The sequence below is a fragment of the Alligator sinensis genome, unplaced genomic scaffold (assembly GCF_000455745.1).
Source record: "Alligator sinensis unplaced genomic scaffold, ASM45574v1 scaffold868_1, whole genome shotgun sequence".
Lineage (NCBI taxonomy): Eukaryota > Metazoa > Chordata > Crocodylia > Alligatoridae > Alligator > Alligator sinensis.
This window is the reverse complement of record NW_005843155.1, coordinates 101,490-118,404: the sequence shown is the minus strand read 5'-3', so window position 1 is coordinate 118,404 and position 16,915 is coordinate 101,490. Positions and strand designations below refer to the sequence as shown.

At 52.1% G+C, this 16,915-nt stretch overlaps 1 protein-coding gene across 1 annotated transcript; it reads left to right on the top strand.

The window, feature by feature from the left end:
- Window positions 1-6,695: 6,695 nt before the first annotated feature.
- On the top strand, window positions 6,696-15,025 carry POMC (proopiomelanocortin). Its single transcript, XM_006037658.1, has 3 exons — window positions 6,696-6,750; window positions 11,499-11,653; window positions 14,140-15,025. The coding sequence occupies exons 2-3, from the start codon at window positions 11,522-11,524 to the stop codon at window positions 14,791-14,793; spliced, it is 786 nt and encodes a 261-aa protein (XP_006037720.1). The 5' UTR covers window positions 6,696-6,750; window positions 11,499-11,521; the 3' UTR covers window positions 14,794-15,025.
- Window positions 15,026-16,915: the final 1,890 nt, after the last annotated feature.

The following is a 16,915-nucleotide window of genomic DNA, read 5'->3' as shown; positions in this document are numbered from 1 at the left end:
ACTCTTTCCTGCCTATGCAGGGGGTCGGACTCGATGATCTGTTGAGGTCCCTTCCGACCCTAACATCTATGAATCTATGTATCTATGATGGCGTGCCACTGTTGGAGCAGAGCTGGGCACGTGCCAATAAACGTACCAGCCACAGCTCCAGGACATCTCTCCAGCCTCTGTTACACGTCAACAGCAACACGTGTGTTTGTCACATCTGTTGCATCTCTCCTGTCAACACATGTGCATACGTGTGGTGTGGACAGGCATGATGGCAAGCACTGCTTCCAGTAAGACATGCTCAGATAATAAGAGGTGGGGACCATGTAGGTATCTCGAGGGTAGGTGGAGAGGCCAGGGGACATCTTGCCATCACCAGCTGCTGAGGTGTTGGTGGGAGATCTCACACTGACCTCTGCACCTGAAGGCCTCCACCATCGGCCCTAGCAGCCTGCCCAGACTTTGCCCAAGGGGTTGGAGGAGCAGGACCCACATAGTGCCATATCCGTGCCCCCAACCACGGGGAGCCTGGGCTGCATGTGTTGTAGCTCGATGATGGGTGTAGAGCAGAGGGGCTCAGAGGCGAGTGCCCCCCTGCCCAGGGTCTCTGAGCTGCAAAACTCACCTGCGGTTGAGGCGGCCCTTCCCTTTGAGCCGCGTGAATGACCCCCGCCTTTGAATGGATCTGTCAAATTCACACAAGGGTGTGGAGCTCATTCGCACCCAGGTGCCAGGTGTTAGCCAAATTAAAATGCCCTTCTCAGAAAGGCCAGCAATGACACAACCGTGGAAACACCTGCCCCTACATCTTCCCCAGTGGCTTTATCCCTGCGATAGCCAAGGTCACGACGACGGTGCTTCTCCTTCAGGGTCTCAGCCCTCTCCGGTCTCCCTGGTCCCCTCTTACCTCTGGGGGGTCAGACAGGGAGCAGGTCTCTACTTCAACTCATGCCTTGCTCCTAGCTCTTCCTCTCAAGCATCTGCTGCTATAATCAGAGAGTCCTAGAGCCGAGGGGCTGGCAGGGAGCTGCATCTGCCTGGGGATCAGCCCTGTGCAAACCAGCCCAGACAAATGCTTTGTTTAAACTCCATATAAGACTGCCTGACATCACACCCGACCCTGCCACCGGGAAAGCAGGGGGACCGCAGCAGCCAAGGTTGTGCCGCTGCAAAGGTTGCTCATATACGATCCCAAGCAAAGGCTGTGCCCCCACTACAAAGGCAACCTGACCCCAAATCCACATCAGTCGGGCAATGGGGGAAATTCCTTCCTGGCCCCAAATGCAGCATCGGTCTGAGCCTGAGTGGAGGGGCAAGACCCTCCAGCCAGGGCCCTGCGGGGTTGGTGCCAGCAGGAGCACTGGCACAGCCCAGTCCCATCTCCAGCCTGGGCTGCAGCACCCAGCTCCTCTGGGGGAGGCTTAAAAAACCCCTGACACCCGGAGCAGAAAAGGCAGTGAGGAGGGAACCAGCAAAGCCCAACAGCCTGAGAAATCCCCATAGCAGAGCACAGGCGTCGCGGCACCTAGATGATCCCCCACTAATGGTGGGTCCTCCTCTTCTTGAAAACCTCCAGGGATGCAGGGTCCACAGCATCACGGAGCATCTATTCTGCTGCCTCCCTTTTGCTAACAGTAAGGAAGTTTTTCTAGATATCCAGTCTAAACTTAACTTCGCTGCAGCTTCAAGCCAGTGGTCCTTGTCCTGCTCTCTGCAGTGAGAGAAAAGGTGGCTTGGGGGCTCGGACAGTAAAGATGTTTTCCCTTATGTCCAGCCTGAAACAGTCCTGGAGGAGTTTGTCGTCCCTTGGGGTGCTCTGGTGAACAGGCATTCATTTCCCTAATCCTGATGCACACCCCGTATGTACTTATTGGCTGCCACCAAGCCAGGTTTAATCTGGAGTTGATCAATCCTAGATTTAATCTGGAGTTGATTAGTCCAAGATTTTCCTGGCATCAAAACAAGGGAGGGACAGTTGTTTACGCAAGAGGCTAAAATGGCAATTAACTGGAATTAGCTGCTTGTTCCAAAGCTAAGTGTTAATTAGGATATTTCACAGGTACTTAATGTGGGACAATGGGTTTGTCCATCTGTAAGAGCTGGGGTTTGCTGTGAAACAAGAGGCTCAAATTCAAATAAAATCAGGCGTCTGTTTTTAGCTCCTTGTGTCTTCTCTTCGGCTAAAAACAGATGTTGGGTTTACCTAGGGTCTGACTGGCCCAGCCTTTGATTCACATCAAAACAGGTGGGGTGGGAGGCAGTGGATGGTTCGGGGACAGTCATTAACACAGGACAGGAGTGGTATTGAACTCAAATTCACCCTTAACTGTCCAGAAAGTGTGGTCTTGGCACTTTGCAGGCACTTCACAGGTACTTAAAGTGGGACAATGAGCTGGTACCTCTGTAGGATCCCACAATAAATGGCTTTGTCCCAGAGGAAATCCATTGTGTTTAGCCTTAAAGTCCCCCAAAAAGGGTGGGGAGGGTCCTTCAGAGGTCCACCTGTCCCACCATCCCTGCCTGCACCAGCCCAGACACGTGTCTGTCGAACCCGCTCCTCACACCTCCAGGAACAACCTTGCCTTGATGCCATCGCCACCCACCTGGGGACCGCCTGGCCTCCAAATGGCTCGTGATGAAAATATTCCAGCCTCTAAATAGGAAGAAGTTTTGAAGAAAGGAATAAAATAGTCTCTAACATTTAAAAAAAAAAACCCTTCTTCCCCACAGCTGTTCTGCAAGCTGTCCTATGTGGAGAAAGGCTAGGAAGGCAAGGTAGATAGGACTGCTTTGAAGTACAGACTGGGGACCTGGGAAATGACAGAAGTATCAAAGATGGGGGGACCAGCTGGGATCCGTATTCCCAGCCCCCTTTCTCCAGAGTCAACAGTGTGTGATACCTCGCCGTCAGGCCATCTGTGTTACAGTCTCCATCACTTTCCACCCAAAGGAAAGCACCTAAGAAGCAGTCAAGGGTTCTGGGTCAATGGGATATCCTTTATTAGACCAACTAAACAGTTGGAAAAAGTGAGATCTGAAATGGTGGGCCAGCAGATGGGAATTGGAGTAAGAGAGCCTTTGACCCCCCAGCTCAGAGGTGCCAGTTCACCCCATCCCAGTCCTGCCCAAGAGGCAACACACAATGACTGGGAAATCACTTCTAGCTGGTGGCATGATCCAGTTGCTAGCAGGACAAATGTCTATCAAAAGAATAACCCGACACCAAAAGAATAGCACAACGCCTCTTCTGTGAGCCTCAGCACGCATTTTTAACCAATCTACTTCTCCCGTGGTGCCCACTTCCCATGGACATTTGTGCAATCAGGGAGGCATGAACACAACAGTTTGCACAAAGCAGATCTCTCCCCATCGCACCCAGAGACTCCTGGCAAGGGGATTTTAAATGCACATCCTGGAAAACTTCCCACCAAAAAAAATCTACCGACAGTTTTCAACCTTTTTTCATTTGCAGACCCCCTAAATAAAAATTTGAACGGAGGTGCGGACCGCTTTGCAAGCTTTGAATGGAGGCACAGACCCTTTTGAGCTGTCGCTGTGTTTTGATTGATCAGAGTCATGTTTTGAAGGCCCTTTAGAGACAGCCTGCAGAGCCCCAGGGCTCGGGGGCACAAGTTGAAAACCGCTGCTCTACACAACGGGAGCAGCAACAGCCACACGCCGTTTCCAGGTGTCCATTCACAGCCCAGCAGCTCACATGCCGGGTTTGGAGTCTCGCTGAGTCCGGCAACAGGAAACCAAACTTACAGAAAGATTTTTTTAGAGCCATTGCTATGAATCACTCACTCGGCCCTACCTGGGTGGCCAAGATCGGCGTACGTCCAGAGAAGATCCGACCGGTGAAGCCACCCCTTAGATGGGATTGTTTTTCTTGTAGCACTGTACATGAAACCCTCTGCATCTGAAAGCCAAGGAGGATGAGCTAACGATACGACCTGCAAGGGTGAGATCTCAAATTAAAATGTCACAGATGATGAGCTGTCCCGCTAGCCTGTCTGCCCAGAGCCAGTCAGCCCGGACCAGCCAAGTGATGGGGATGTAACGCTTCACCTCGGCCATTCGCCTGGAAATGTTTGAGTCAATACCGCGGCGGGGACTTAGTAAATAGATTTCTGGGCTCCCTTATGAAACTAAGCAGCTCAGGGAGGCTTTAATGATGATATAGGAGCTTCTAAAATGAAAACCAAGGCCACGTTTTTGCCATTGGTCAGACTCATAAAGCGTCTGGGAATGGCTGGGCTGTCAAGTAAAAAAATGTCAGAGCGGGGAACCCAGCACGGCGCCTGGAGTCAGCTAATGCCGTTAAGTGCATTGAGGGAGATGAATGGCCTGTGGGATCCTTCTGAGCAGGAGAGGGTCAGCTAAGGGCAGGCACCGAACTGAAATTAAGGCAGGGGAAACCAGAGCCGGAGCCAGCGACAAGAGTGGTGTCGGTTGTCTAGAGCGCCCGGGAAGCATCCAGAGGGCCTGGACCACGGCTTTGCCATGGGCTCCAGGGATGCCGGAGATCACGGTGAAGCCAAGAGCAAGAGGCTGCTAAGACTTCATGTCCCTTCCCGTCCACGCTCCCCACACCCATGCAGCAGCCTTTCCTAATGCCACCACGAAGGGGATTAAAGGCGCGCAGGGAAAATTTCCAGGGGAAGGAGAATGGAGCACGACCAGAGTGAAGAGCTCTGCCCTCACTAATGTATAGGGGGGGATTAAAACATAGCAATACCAACCATCCCAGCAGCACTTTTGCCCGACTGTTGTCCTGAGCAACCACAATTTCCTCCTGTTTGTTGCATATTCAGATTTATGCAACTGTTTTCTGCAAATATCTGTCCTTCTCCAGGCCACAGCCAGTTTGCCAGCAAACAACCACAGCTTGAGGGTCGGACTGCAGGTTATGCTAATTGTTGGGTACTGGACAGAAAAGCCTCAAGACTTTGCTCCCGATCCCTGATCAGATGAGTGCAGGGTATGGAGGAACACGTTAAATTTGCTTGGTGGCTTTTGGTACAGGGGAACGTGGCAGCCATGTCCCACGGCACGTCGGAGAACAAGCTCCGTGGCCCAGGGATGGGTGTGGGCGGTGAAGGCAAGGTGGGGGTGACAGCGAGACCCTGGAGAGACTCAAAGCAATGCTCATCTCAGAAATACCCTTCACCGCAAGGCCACAGGCAAGAAAGGAGGACTAGACTGATCATGGAAAATTCAATTTTCTCCCCACTTCTCCGTTGTCTGGTTTCCCTGGAAGCACGAACCCTGCTTCATCCACGGGCTTTTTGGGGAAAGAAGTGTCCTCTTTATTTAGAAATGTAGGACTGAAGAAGGCTCCTAGGCCATCATGTCCAGTCCCCCATGTTCACAGGCTGTCACAACCCTAAGGAAGCCCCCGAACCAGGCCAAACCCTCACCCCCACCTAGAAGAAATGCTGTCTACAACATGAGTAAAAGTAAGGAGGCAAAGACACTGCCAGGAAAGGAGCTAATGTGTCTGTACAATGGTTGGCACAATACAGCTGTGGTTCTCGATTGAGACTCCAGGGCACTAACACACTGCCCTTGTAACTCATATTGGGAGCATCTACACATGCATTTACTGCGCAGTAACTTACTGCGCAATAACCGATTTTGAGGCCAGCATCTACACATGCAGCCGTTAAAGTGCATTAACACTGTGTATGGATTGATGTGGCGTCTACACACGTGTTACTGTGCAGTAACTAATCAGGCATACATTTGATACCTGCGTGATGCAGGTGTCAAATTTATGCCCAAATTGGCGTAAGTTGCCATAGTCACTGCTCGTGTAGACGCATGCCCGCACCGCACAATCATTTTTGGTTACTGCACACTAACCTAAATTACTGCGCAGTAAATGTGCACATGTAGATGTGCCCACAGAGTAGCTGATATCCCAGGCCTGCCATAGCCAAGTACTTGGGTTTTCACGGGTCTCACTCAGCTTCCCAGAAGGCCAAATGTCCACCCCAGGTGGAGAGAAACTCATGTCTGCTAGTCGGAGACCCTCAGCAGTTAGGTGGATGTGCAGGGTAGGGGCAGGGTAACCCAGCTGGCACTGGGTACCTGGGTGACACTGAGACACCAGGTCAGGCCTTGCACCACAGTGAGAATGGCTTGGAAAATACAGTCAAGTGCCTTTTGTGTCCCCCCACTCCCCGCTCAAAAACCACAGAGAGCTGTAAAGCCTCCTGGAGCAGGAAGCTGCCCACATAGAGACCATCCAGATAGACCAGATAGAGACGAAGGTCACCGCCTGCCATGCAGATGATAAACAGCGCCAGGACGGATGCTTTTGTCCCTCTCTAATACCTGCCTTTTGATGTGCAACCTGCCCTTGGCAATCTGGAAAGGCAATTAGCAGCGGAGACTGGAAAACTCGACCAGGCCGCACCTGAATTTCCTGTTTGCAGGGAGATGCTAATCTCACCCCATTTACCATGGGGATACGTCCCAGCTTCTGCCTCCCTGCCGGTCCCGGCTTGCTAATCTTTGTTGTGCTGCACACCTGTTCCCTGGTCCCCAGCTTCGCTGTCCTCCCCCAGCCCACCTCCCCTCCCTCCATCCCTTTATTGTTGCTTCAAAAGGTCTGTCCGGAAAGTTTCCTTGCGTGGTACACCCAGCGTGCGGTATAAAAAGGCGTGGGGCTGCAGCGAAGGCACAGACACTCACAGGGAGAGGGAGAGAGCGACACGCAGCAGGGAGAGAAGCCAACATCGCCCTGCCCAGCAACAGGTAAGGAGGAACTCCTGCTCTTCGTCCCCTCCAGTCCCTCGGCCCCCATCTTCTCTCCGCTCACCGAAGCACCCAGACAAAGCTGCCCTGTGCTATCCCTGCACCGGTAAAGAGTAAGGGGATTTTCTTTAGCTGTAACGCAGCAGAGATACCCAAGTCCAGGTGAGATTCACAGGCAGCGACTGCTCCTGGAAGCTAGCAAGTAACTGGAGGGGGGCTGGTTCTCGACAGCTTTCTCTTGCTTTGTCCACAGCACGTTGCAGGAAGAAACTTTGCTGAAAAGGCAGTCTTGATTGACTGTCTTGGCAGTCGAGCCAGGCTAGCACGAATAAGTCCTCAATGCTAAGCCCTCTCTGAGGGGAAATAATTAGTATTGCAGCCGCGCTATAGTTCATTCATTTGCTAAGGTACGTTTCCAGCCGTCAGCTATTTAACTAGAAGAGGAAGCCAATAAAAAAGATGCTATTCTCTCAACCTGAATATTTCATAAGTTCCTTCCTAGAGCCCGCATCTCTCCCCTCTTCCCCTAGCTCGCCTTTTGTGCTTTGCTTGATTGCTGACTAGATAGATTGCAAAGCCCTTTATCCACGGTTTCAAGACCTTTCGCATTTTCTTGCCTTCCTTAATAACACGATAGATAGCAACTGCTAAATTTTATGCCACCTTAGGTTGAATCTGTTCTGGTCTCTAATAAATGCATCTCTCTGTCCTAACTGCAAATCGTTCTTCCTAAAGTCCTGTGCTATCTAAACTGAGATGAGGATTATAATGCAGTGGTTCTCAATCTTTTTAGACTCAAGGGACCCCTCGGTAGATTCAAAGCACCCCTTGCAAGATGAGGATCCCTTCAGAAAATGCCAGCTCTGAGCTCGTGTCCATGGCTTGCCTGCAGAGAAAATATTAGAGCAATTCTTCTATTGCAAAAAACAGACTGATCACAACAGGCCAGAATAGCTTTGACCCTATGGATTCCCACTGGGAATCTCTGAGTGTATCTTGTGTATCGCGTGTAGGTGTCGACACCCCTAACAGTGCTAATAATGTGCAGCGCCCCATGGCACCCTTAATAGGATCTCACAAAACCCTTAGGTGGGATTTCCCACTGGGAATCACTTTTTTAACAGTATTCACAGTAAGGTGTCAGTGATGTTAGTTTGCTGCAGTTAAGGAATAAATCAGAGTTATCCCAGTCCCCAAGTCCTTACTGAGCCAAAACTCTCTGAGTCAGTGAGCTATCACCATACAAGTGAAATGGTACCTTACGCCGATTACTTAAATCAGAGAACCATAAAAATGAGGGTTGAAGGGAGCTCAGGAGGTCACATCTAGTCCAACCCCCTGCTCAAAGCAGGACCAGCCCCAACTACAGCATCCCAGACAAGGCTTTGTCTACCCAGGGCTTCAAACCCTCCAAGGATGGAGACTGCACCACCGCTCTGGGGAGCCTGTTCCAGTGCTTCACCGCCCTCCTTGTGAGAGAGTTTTTCATAATATCCAACCTCAACTTCCCTTGCTGCAGCTTGAGCCCATTGCTCCTTGTCCTGTCATCTGCCCCCACTGAGAACAGCCCAGCTCCATCCTCTTTGCAGCCCCCCTGCAGGGAGGGGAAGGCTGCTATTCAATCCCCCTCGGTCTTCTCTTCTGCAGACTCAATCAGCCCATTTCCCTCAGCCTCTCCTCACCAGCCCTGTCCCCCAGCCCCACAACCATTTTCCTTGCCCTCCGCTGGACTCTCTCCGACTTGACTACATCCCTTCTGCAGTGGGGAGCCCACAGCTGGACACAGGACTCCAGATGTGGCCTCCCCCATGCCAAATAGAGGGAAGAATCACTGCCCTCGATCTGCTGGCAACGCTCCTCCCAATGCAGCCCAGGATGCTGGTAGCCGTCTTGCCAGCAAGGGCACACTGCTGGCTCCTGCTCAGCTTCTTGCCCACTGTCCCCCCCTGTAAGGAGATAAGTCATGGCAGAAGGTTAAGTCAGTGCGCTCCAGGTGTCATGAGAAGTTGCAAAGGGTCTTTCCCCCTCCCCCCCACCCCAAAAAAAAACCTAAGTTTTTTCATGTCCCTCACAATTGTTGTGGATTTTTTCTTAAGTTTTAGCAAAAAAACCCAATCATTTCAACTTAGACTCAACCAATCCCACTCCATGGTTTTATAGCACAGAAATGCTGTGGCGGGTGGGGGGTTGGGTTTTTGGTTTGGGTTGGATGTGGTGGAGACGGCGGTTGTTTTATATCTGACAAAACCCTAGGAAATCTGGAGCCTGGACAGTGTCTGGGCTGGTTTCCCATTTAGTCAAAAAGGCACCTTTTTTTTTTTTGGTTTAAAAACTAGACATTTCTAGGGCAAAAAAATGGTGGTTGGTCTCCAGCACAGCACGTCCTCAGCTCAAGTCCAGCCAAGGAAGGAGGACATGGAAGAGGGTACTTCCATTTCTAGTCTGCAGTGTAGGAGCTGGCCCTTGTCCAGAAACCCTCAAGCACCAAAGCGTGAGTCCCTCGGTATTTTCCACCACTCTTTAGCTTGGCAGCTTTGAAAGCACCTCGGATTAACATCTGTCTGCACTTGAAGCCCAAAGATGAGGCTGCTACTCGAATGGGTTCCCTGCGCTGGCTTTAAATCCAGTACCCCTCGCAGCCTAGGTACAGAGGCACAGACTGGAGCAGCCCCAGAGACATGGGCAGCCCGCACCGAAGTGGCTGGACAACTAGCAGTACCCATGCTCGCACTACAGCTCCCTTAGCTGTGCATACGTGAGCTGTAGTGATACCACTGCCCTGCAGTGTAGATGCACCGTGGCACAGAGCTTCCCCATATTCATGTTCCCAAGTCACTCGGGAACTTTTTAATAACACCCTCCCCACATAACCACGCACATGTTGGCTCGAATACACAAGTATCCCTATTATTTCCATGTTGGCTGTGTCACAGGCACGGTCATGTACTCCCAGGCACATTCCCAAGAGCTCACAGTCCACAAAGCGAGCAGCCAGGTAGACGGCAAGCCAGAAAAGAGGCAATTGCAATAAGAAACCTATGTGAAAAATCAGCTTGATTTGCTCTGAGCAGAAGTGAGTCCTTAAGAGGACTTATAAGCCTGAGGAATGCACTGCTCATCGTTTCCAGTAGAAACATTATTCATATTTATCTGGTACCTACCTGCATGACCTGAGAGATCCCTGCAGGCAGCAGGTACCACTTCTTCACTTCAGCGAGTCCATCTCCTTCAGCCTAGTTTCAGTCAAATTAAGAGATGGGGTCAGTTCCCTTCACCAGAGGGATGTTCTTGCATTAGGGATGTAACAAACAGTGCTGGGGAATTATACTGTCTTTTTTTAAAAGGAAAAAGTAAAGCCAGGCTGCATTTCGCTTGAGGATGGTGTGATCTGCTTTGGACATGAGCTAGGAATATAGTATGACTATGCTCTAGTGAATATACTCTATCGTCAAAGAGTGCCCTAGTGGGCCCCCACCGAGAGACTGGGGGTCCAGATGCCTATGTTCGGCTTCAGACTCCCCCAAAAACTCACCGAGTGACTTTTAGCAAGTCAGCTTATGCCTCAGTTTCCCCTTCTGCAAGACTGCAATAGGAAGACTTGTGCATCTGGCAGGCACGGGGTTAGATTGCATTCATTCGTGCTGGCTCTTAACAGGTTCCTAGCTCTGCAGACTAGCAAACACACATTGCCAGCCCCCCTTGCCATACAGCTGCAAAGTTTAGACAGGGGTTTATACGATGCACTTTGTTCTTACCATAAGCTAATTCCCTGCATCCTTTAAGTGCTTCTTATGGTGAGAAATCCATTGCATATGTACTGAGACTTCAGCTCCTAGCACGTGAAATAGAGTTGTTCTCTCTCTGTCTCCCCCACCATGACCAGCAGAAAAGATCCTGGGGTCACAGCACAGAGTACTAACCACTGAATATGTTGCCTGTCTTCTTGGATAAATCCCATGGTATAAACCTGTGCTCCCGTAGGAATACACTTGATATTCCTGCAGGGATTTTTAAAAGGCCAGGATTGTAGCTGGTAATCATGGCAATTAGAAACAGCCCCTGTTCCTCCTTTAGCTATAACACTTCTACACAACAGGAGGGACACGCTGCTTTTCTCAGCTAGCTAGGAGGACCTGGCCTACACACATATCATCTGTGCACATGCAGATTCCTCCCCGGAGCCCAGAGACCCATCTGAACTCATTCCACCTCTTGCCAAAAGTCATTCTTGGTAAGGGGGTGGGCATCTTTCTTGGGATTTTGTTCCCCATGATTCACCTCCCTTAGAAAAGATGTGACCTACCAAACCCAGGCCAGGTCTCCACATCAGCATTGCTCTAATGAAGTCACCTATGGAGTATTTCTACAACACAGCAGGGCTTTGACACCAGTTCACACCAGGAAACTTTTAACCGGTCCAAGCTCCGGAGGCAGTGCAGTCAGGCAACCCCAGCAGGATGTCTTGGCTATTTTTCCAAGAGAGCGGGGTGGGAGCGAGGTATCAAAGGGCTGCATGGAAAGAGGAATTGTGGATTCCCGTTCTGCCCCTGTCAGATGTTGTCTTACAAACAGGCATGAGTTGCATGAGCTGTGGCTAGTGGGCTGGGAGCCTCGCAGCTCTCCCGGCAGCGGGTGGGGAGCAGGAGCCAAATTTTGAAATACAAATCCAGGTCCAAACTGGGAACCCTCCACTGCTTTCAGGTGTAGGGCATTCATTTCCATGTCACACCTCTACCCTGTGTCCTCAGGACTCCACGCTGAGACCCTAAAGATGCTGAGACCCGCGTGGACCCCGCTCCTGGCGGTCCTGGGCGTGCTGCTGCTTCACTTGGCCGGAGGAGTCAACAGCCAGTGCTGGGAAAGCAGCAAGTGCAGCGATCTCACTACAGAAACCGGCATCTTGGTGAGTGGGGAGAGAGCAAGGACGCTTCTTGTGCTGGGGCTGCATGCTGTCTTGGCAGGTTGCATGGATGTGTGCATAGATGATGAATGGGTGGATCTAGGATTTTGGAAAGGGGGGTGCAGGTGCCGTGGGGCATCATCACATACGACACAACACACATTTTTCTCAAAGCAACTGGATACCTTACTAACATGCCGGTGGGGGCAGCACGGTGTTCTTCAGTTTAAGACTGAAATAACATTACGGTTTTATTGGAATGCATGTTCATTTGCTCTGTCGTCCCGTCTGTATATAACTAGTTAAAAATGATCAAAAGGTGTTGTTTCTTGAGTCCCGTTGTCATTAGAATTAAAGCTACATTTCTTTCACATTCCTTCTTAAGCATGTTGCCACCGCACCTTCGCTGACAGGCATTTCCACCCCTGAGCTGAGGTTCGCTTGAGTTAATGTTCTTAACTAGAGTTAAAAACAGGGCTGTGAAATAGGAGCTACATTACCAGCAGCAGTGAACAGACAGCAGAATTGCAGAAAAGAAGATAGCTTGATTAGTGGAAACTCAAGCCCATTAAAAAAGAGGGGAGGGTTATTAATGCCTATAGAGTTAAGTGTTTAGAAGAAGCAGGTAGATGACAGCGAGCCAGGAAGGTGGACCGTCTCCCCCAGCTGAAGGCCAGGGTTTCATACCCTCTTTATGAAGCCTGGAGATCCACCTGAGATCAGGCTTGATCTCAGCCCACATGTCCAGGGGACCTCTCCAGGGCGGATGCACCTCTGCCCTCTCCAAGGCACGGTGCCAGCCAGGTGAGGACCCATGCCCTTGGCCGAAGAAGGCTGCAAGGACAGAGAGAGTCTTGTCGGCAGTCCTGCAATTCGAGCACGATCTCTACCATGGCTCATTGACGGGTCTTGAGGTGACTTCAGAGGGAGTAACGTGTCTCAAGAGGTGCAAGTCTGAGCCAAGTTGCCAACTTGTACCCCACCGCCCTGAGCCCCCTCTTGCTGAGGACCCATCAGGCAATGGGCACCTGGTCATTCAGGCCAGGGGGCAGGTCCAAGGTATGATGCTGGCTCCATCCTTCCTTTGTCCCCTGCCAGCTACACCAAGTGCCCTGCCAACCCACAATCCAGTGAGAAGAGAGAGTGACCCACACTGACTTACCCTGTAGCCTTAGGCAACTCCCTCGTGCCAACCTGGGTGCCACAAACAGGGCATACGCAGCCATTTCATTAATGATGCTGCCTCCTTTCCAGACACCGCAGTGCCAGGCACCCCGGGCATTGGCAGTGCCCAGTGGCAATAGACTTGCCTGGGACAGGGTGTCAGGATCGGGCCCCTCCCCAGCACGACGCGCGTGGCTGCTGGTGAAGCCTGTGAGCAAACAGCAGAACTGGGAAACGCCGTCTTTGGTCTGGCCCTCGGCGTCCTGGCGTTTCTCGGCCAGGACCGTCTGTGTCTCAGGTTGCCCTAGGTGCATTTTTACTGCTGAGTTGGGAGCTCCTGAAGTCAGGAAAGTCTCCCTTCACCCTTGTGTCAAACCGGGTTTGTGGCTCAGAGCATGGACACAAGCGCACAGTTATGCCGCGCTAAAGTCTGAGCCTGCATCGGCTGATCCAGTATAACCATTTCATCTGTTCGCTCCTAGCCCAGAGGAAGAAAGGATCAGTCTCACTGACTTACCACGGGCTGATTTAGTGCAACTGAGCTTCCACTGAGTGTGGGATGGAGCAGACACATGAAACAGTTACAGCAGACTCAGCTGAACAGCAGGCCCTTCCCCACATGCTTTTTTAACTGAGATAAGCATTTCATCTGTCCACACCCTTTCTCTCGCTGGCCAAATGCTAGTGACCGCCCCAACCCATCTGCCTTCCAGCACCCCGCGACTTGCAGACGGGTTCACTCGAACTGGAAGTCAAGAGGTTTGGGTTTATTTCTCAGTGCTCCTATTTCTCTAGGACATGGAGTCTGCCCCATCTGTTAAACAGAAATAAAACCACCGGAGAGACTGAGCATGCCACATCCTTGGCTGGTGTAGATCTGCATAGCTCAGTGAAGCCCGTAAGAGGGGCTTTTTCCCTGTGGCCATAAGGGACAGGACGAGGAGCAACAGACTCAAGCTGCAGCAGAGGAAATTAAGGCTGGAGATTAAGAGGAGCTTTCTGACTTGGAGGGTGATCCAGTGTTGGATCATGCTGCCTAGAGAAACTGTGGCATCTCCATCCTTGGAAACTTTCAAGGGCAGACATTTAGTTTCATAGTAGTTTCCTAGTAGTTTGGGGTCAGAAGGGACCTGAACAGATCATCTAGTCTGACCCACTGACTTAATTGGGATGGATTAATCAGGGATGCTCCTGCCTTGAGCAGAGATGGACTAGATATCCTCGCGAGGTCCCTTCCAGCCCTGTTTTCCTATGATCCTAAGGTCCAAAGCCATGCATCTTGTGCATCTGTGTCTAGCTAAAACCTCTCCTGTTTCCTATCCCAGGGCTGCATCAAAGCCTGCAAGCTGGACCTGACTGCCGAGTCCCCCATGTACCCGGGCAACGGCCACCTGCAGCCCTTGTCCGAAAACATCCGGAAGTACGTGATGAGCCACTTCCGCTGGAACAAGTTCGGCAGGAGGAACAGCAGCAGCAGCGTGGGGCACAAGAGAGAAGAGCTCCCCAGCCACCCCCTCCTCGGCCTCTTTCCCGGGGCCGCCCAGGACAGAAACGAGGAGGAAGACGAAGGAGCAGCCCAGGGAAGGCAAGAGAACAAGCGGTCCTACTCGATGGAGCACTTCCGGTGGGGCAAGCCGGTGGGAAGGAAGAGGAGACCCATCAAGGTCTACCCCAACGGCGTGGAGGAGGAGTCCGCCGAGAGCTACCCCATGGAGTTCAGAAGAGACCTCTCCGAGGAGCTGGACTACCCGGAGCTCCACTCCCCGGACAGCGCCGAGAGTGAGGAGGTGGCCGTCTCGGACGAGGAGGAGATGATGAAGAAGGACGGCGGGGCCTACAAGATGCGCCACTTCCGCTGGAACACGCCGGCCCTGGACAAGCGGTACGGCGGCTTCATGACCTCAGAGCACAGCCAGACGCCTCTAGTGACTCTTTTTAAGAACGCCATCATCAAAAGCGCCTACAAGAAGGGCCAATAAAGGGGGCTGGGGAGGGCGCGGGGCTGACCGGCCAATGGGTCCCCGAGGAGGTAGCTTCACGATCCCGCTGGCATGTGTTCTTCACTTAGATCCCGTTAAAACAAAGTCACTTCTTATGTCGTTGTTGTTCTACAAGCAGTCTGCGGTTAGGGAATGATGTCGCGCTCTTCTCCTCCGCTCGGCCTCTGTCCAACAAGCCGGCACCCCTGGAAATGACCCCTTTCGTACTGTACCGGAGAGAGGGGAGCGGTGCTTGGAGGAAGAGACATCTAGTTTGGGGGGGGGGGGGGTGCTGCCCAATTAGTTTCCTATTCTCAATGAGCTGTACAATACTGTAAATGATGGGTTCCACTAATTACAAGATGGTTTTTGCAAGCTAGCCCGGTGTCTGTGGCGTCTCTGTGGGGCACCAGCTGCTGTCTGTGCAAAGGGAGATCAAGAGGGGATGGGAGCGCCTCGTGGACCCTGAACTGCAGCAAGCCAGGGGGACCAGGTCGACAGGCTCTCCCTCGCATCAGTCCACGTGCATCACCTGGAGGTGCCAGGCCGGCTCTGTGCCCTGCTTGCCCTCCTCGCCCCTGATCCGTGGCACCGACCTGCTGTGGCTGCCCCAGGCATGGTGGCCGCAGCCTGCTGATATTGCACTGCCGATCTCTTGGTGCTCCTCGCTCACCCATGCAACAGCACCCACTCCCCTAGCCTGGGCCACGGCACCCTTGCCGGATGCAGTCCTGGCCCCCCACACAACAGTGCATCCCCCTCCCATGACTATCTCAGCCCCCCGTTGTGGGCCTGGCCCCCTCACTGCACCACTCCACCCCCATGCCTTTCAGCTCTGTCCCTCCCCATCCACAGCTCCACCTGTCAACGTACCTCCCACCACGCCCTGGGCCCTTGACTAGTTCAACCCTTTACCAAAAACAGGAGTCCCAACTCAGTCCATGTACACAGTGCTACTGCGCAGTAAGGTGTCTACACATGCCTTACTGCACAGTGACTAATCGGGTGTCAATTTGATACCTGCATCATGCAGGTATCAAATTTATGCTCAAGTCAGCATAAGTCATCATATTTGCTGCGCAGTACGGGCATGCATGTGTAGACGTGCCCTCAGTATCTGAACAAATTAAGCTAAAGGCAGCTGATTGCATCTCATTGGTGTGCTGTTCCTGGCTTAACATTTTGAGAAGGTTATAGAGAAGCTGGGGAGGGTCCAGAGGTAGGAGACAAAATGGATAATGGGGTGGAAGGCAAGGTAGATGGGGAGAGGCTGAGAGAAGCAGGCATGTTCAGCTGGAAGAAAAGGAGATTAAGAGAGGAGGTGGCTGGGCACGATAGCAGCCTTCAAACATTTGAAAGGATGCTGTAAAGAACGAGGGGACACAGAAGGAAACAATTATGGAGCGATCTTGCTAACGTGTGGAACTCCCTGCCGCAGGATGTTGAGGAGCTGAACCTCGAACCAGGTTCAAAAAGGGGATTGGACACATTAGGCAGGTTGTCTCCATCAGTGGAGTGATAAATCAGGCTGCAACCTCCAAGTCCCAACCTCCCAGGCCTTTGGGGAGCTGTAGGGGAGAAGGGCAGGGGATGGGTCAGTACAGACAGACCCTGCAGAAATATCCTGCTCCGTGCCCTGCCGAGACACAGGACAGGGGACTGGAGGGGCCTGGCCCTGTCTTGGCTGCTGTGATGGTCTTTTGCTCCAAGATACTATTGCAGGAAACGACTGAGGTGGGGCACAGCGGAAGCAGTGAGAAGAGCAGGCCCGGGCAGGGGCCAGTCTGGTGCCCAGCCAGGTGGTTTGGAGTCCGGTAGCTACAGTGTTTAATGGCAACGTGAAGGGTTGAGCAACCCCTCTCGTGGCTGACACACACGGGCACACGCATGAAGGCTCAAGCAGCTCCTCACCTGGCTGACACACACGTGCACACACAGACATACCGAGATGTATACATGCCCACAGACACCCATGCATGCACTCACACACAGGCACACACATGCACAGACACACATACAAACATGCACATACACGTGCTCATGACATGCACATACCCCCCACACAAATGTGCACACAGACACGCAGAGATGCAAACACACACACACATGAAGACACACATAC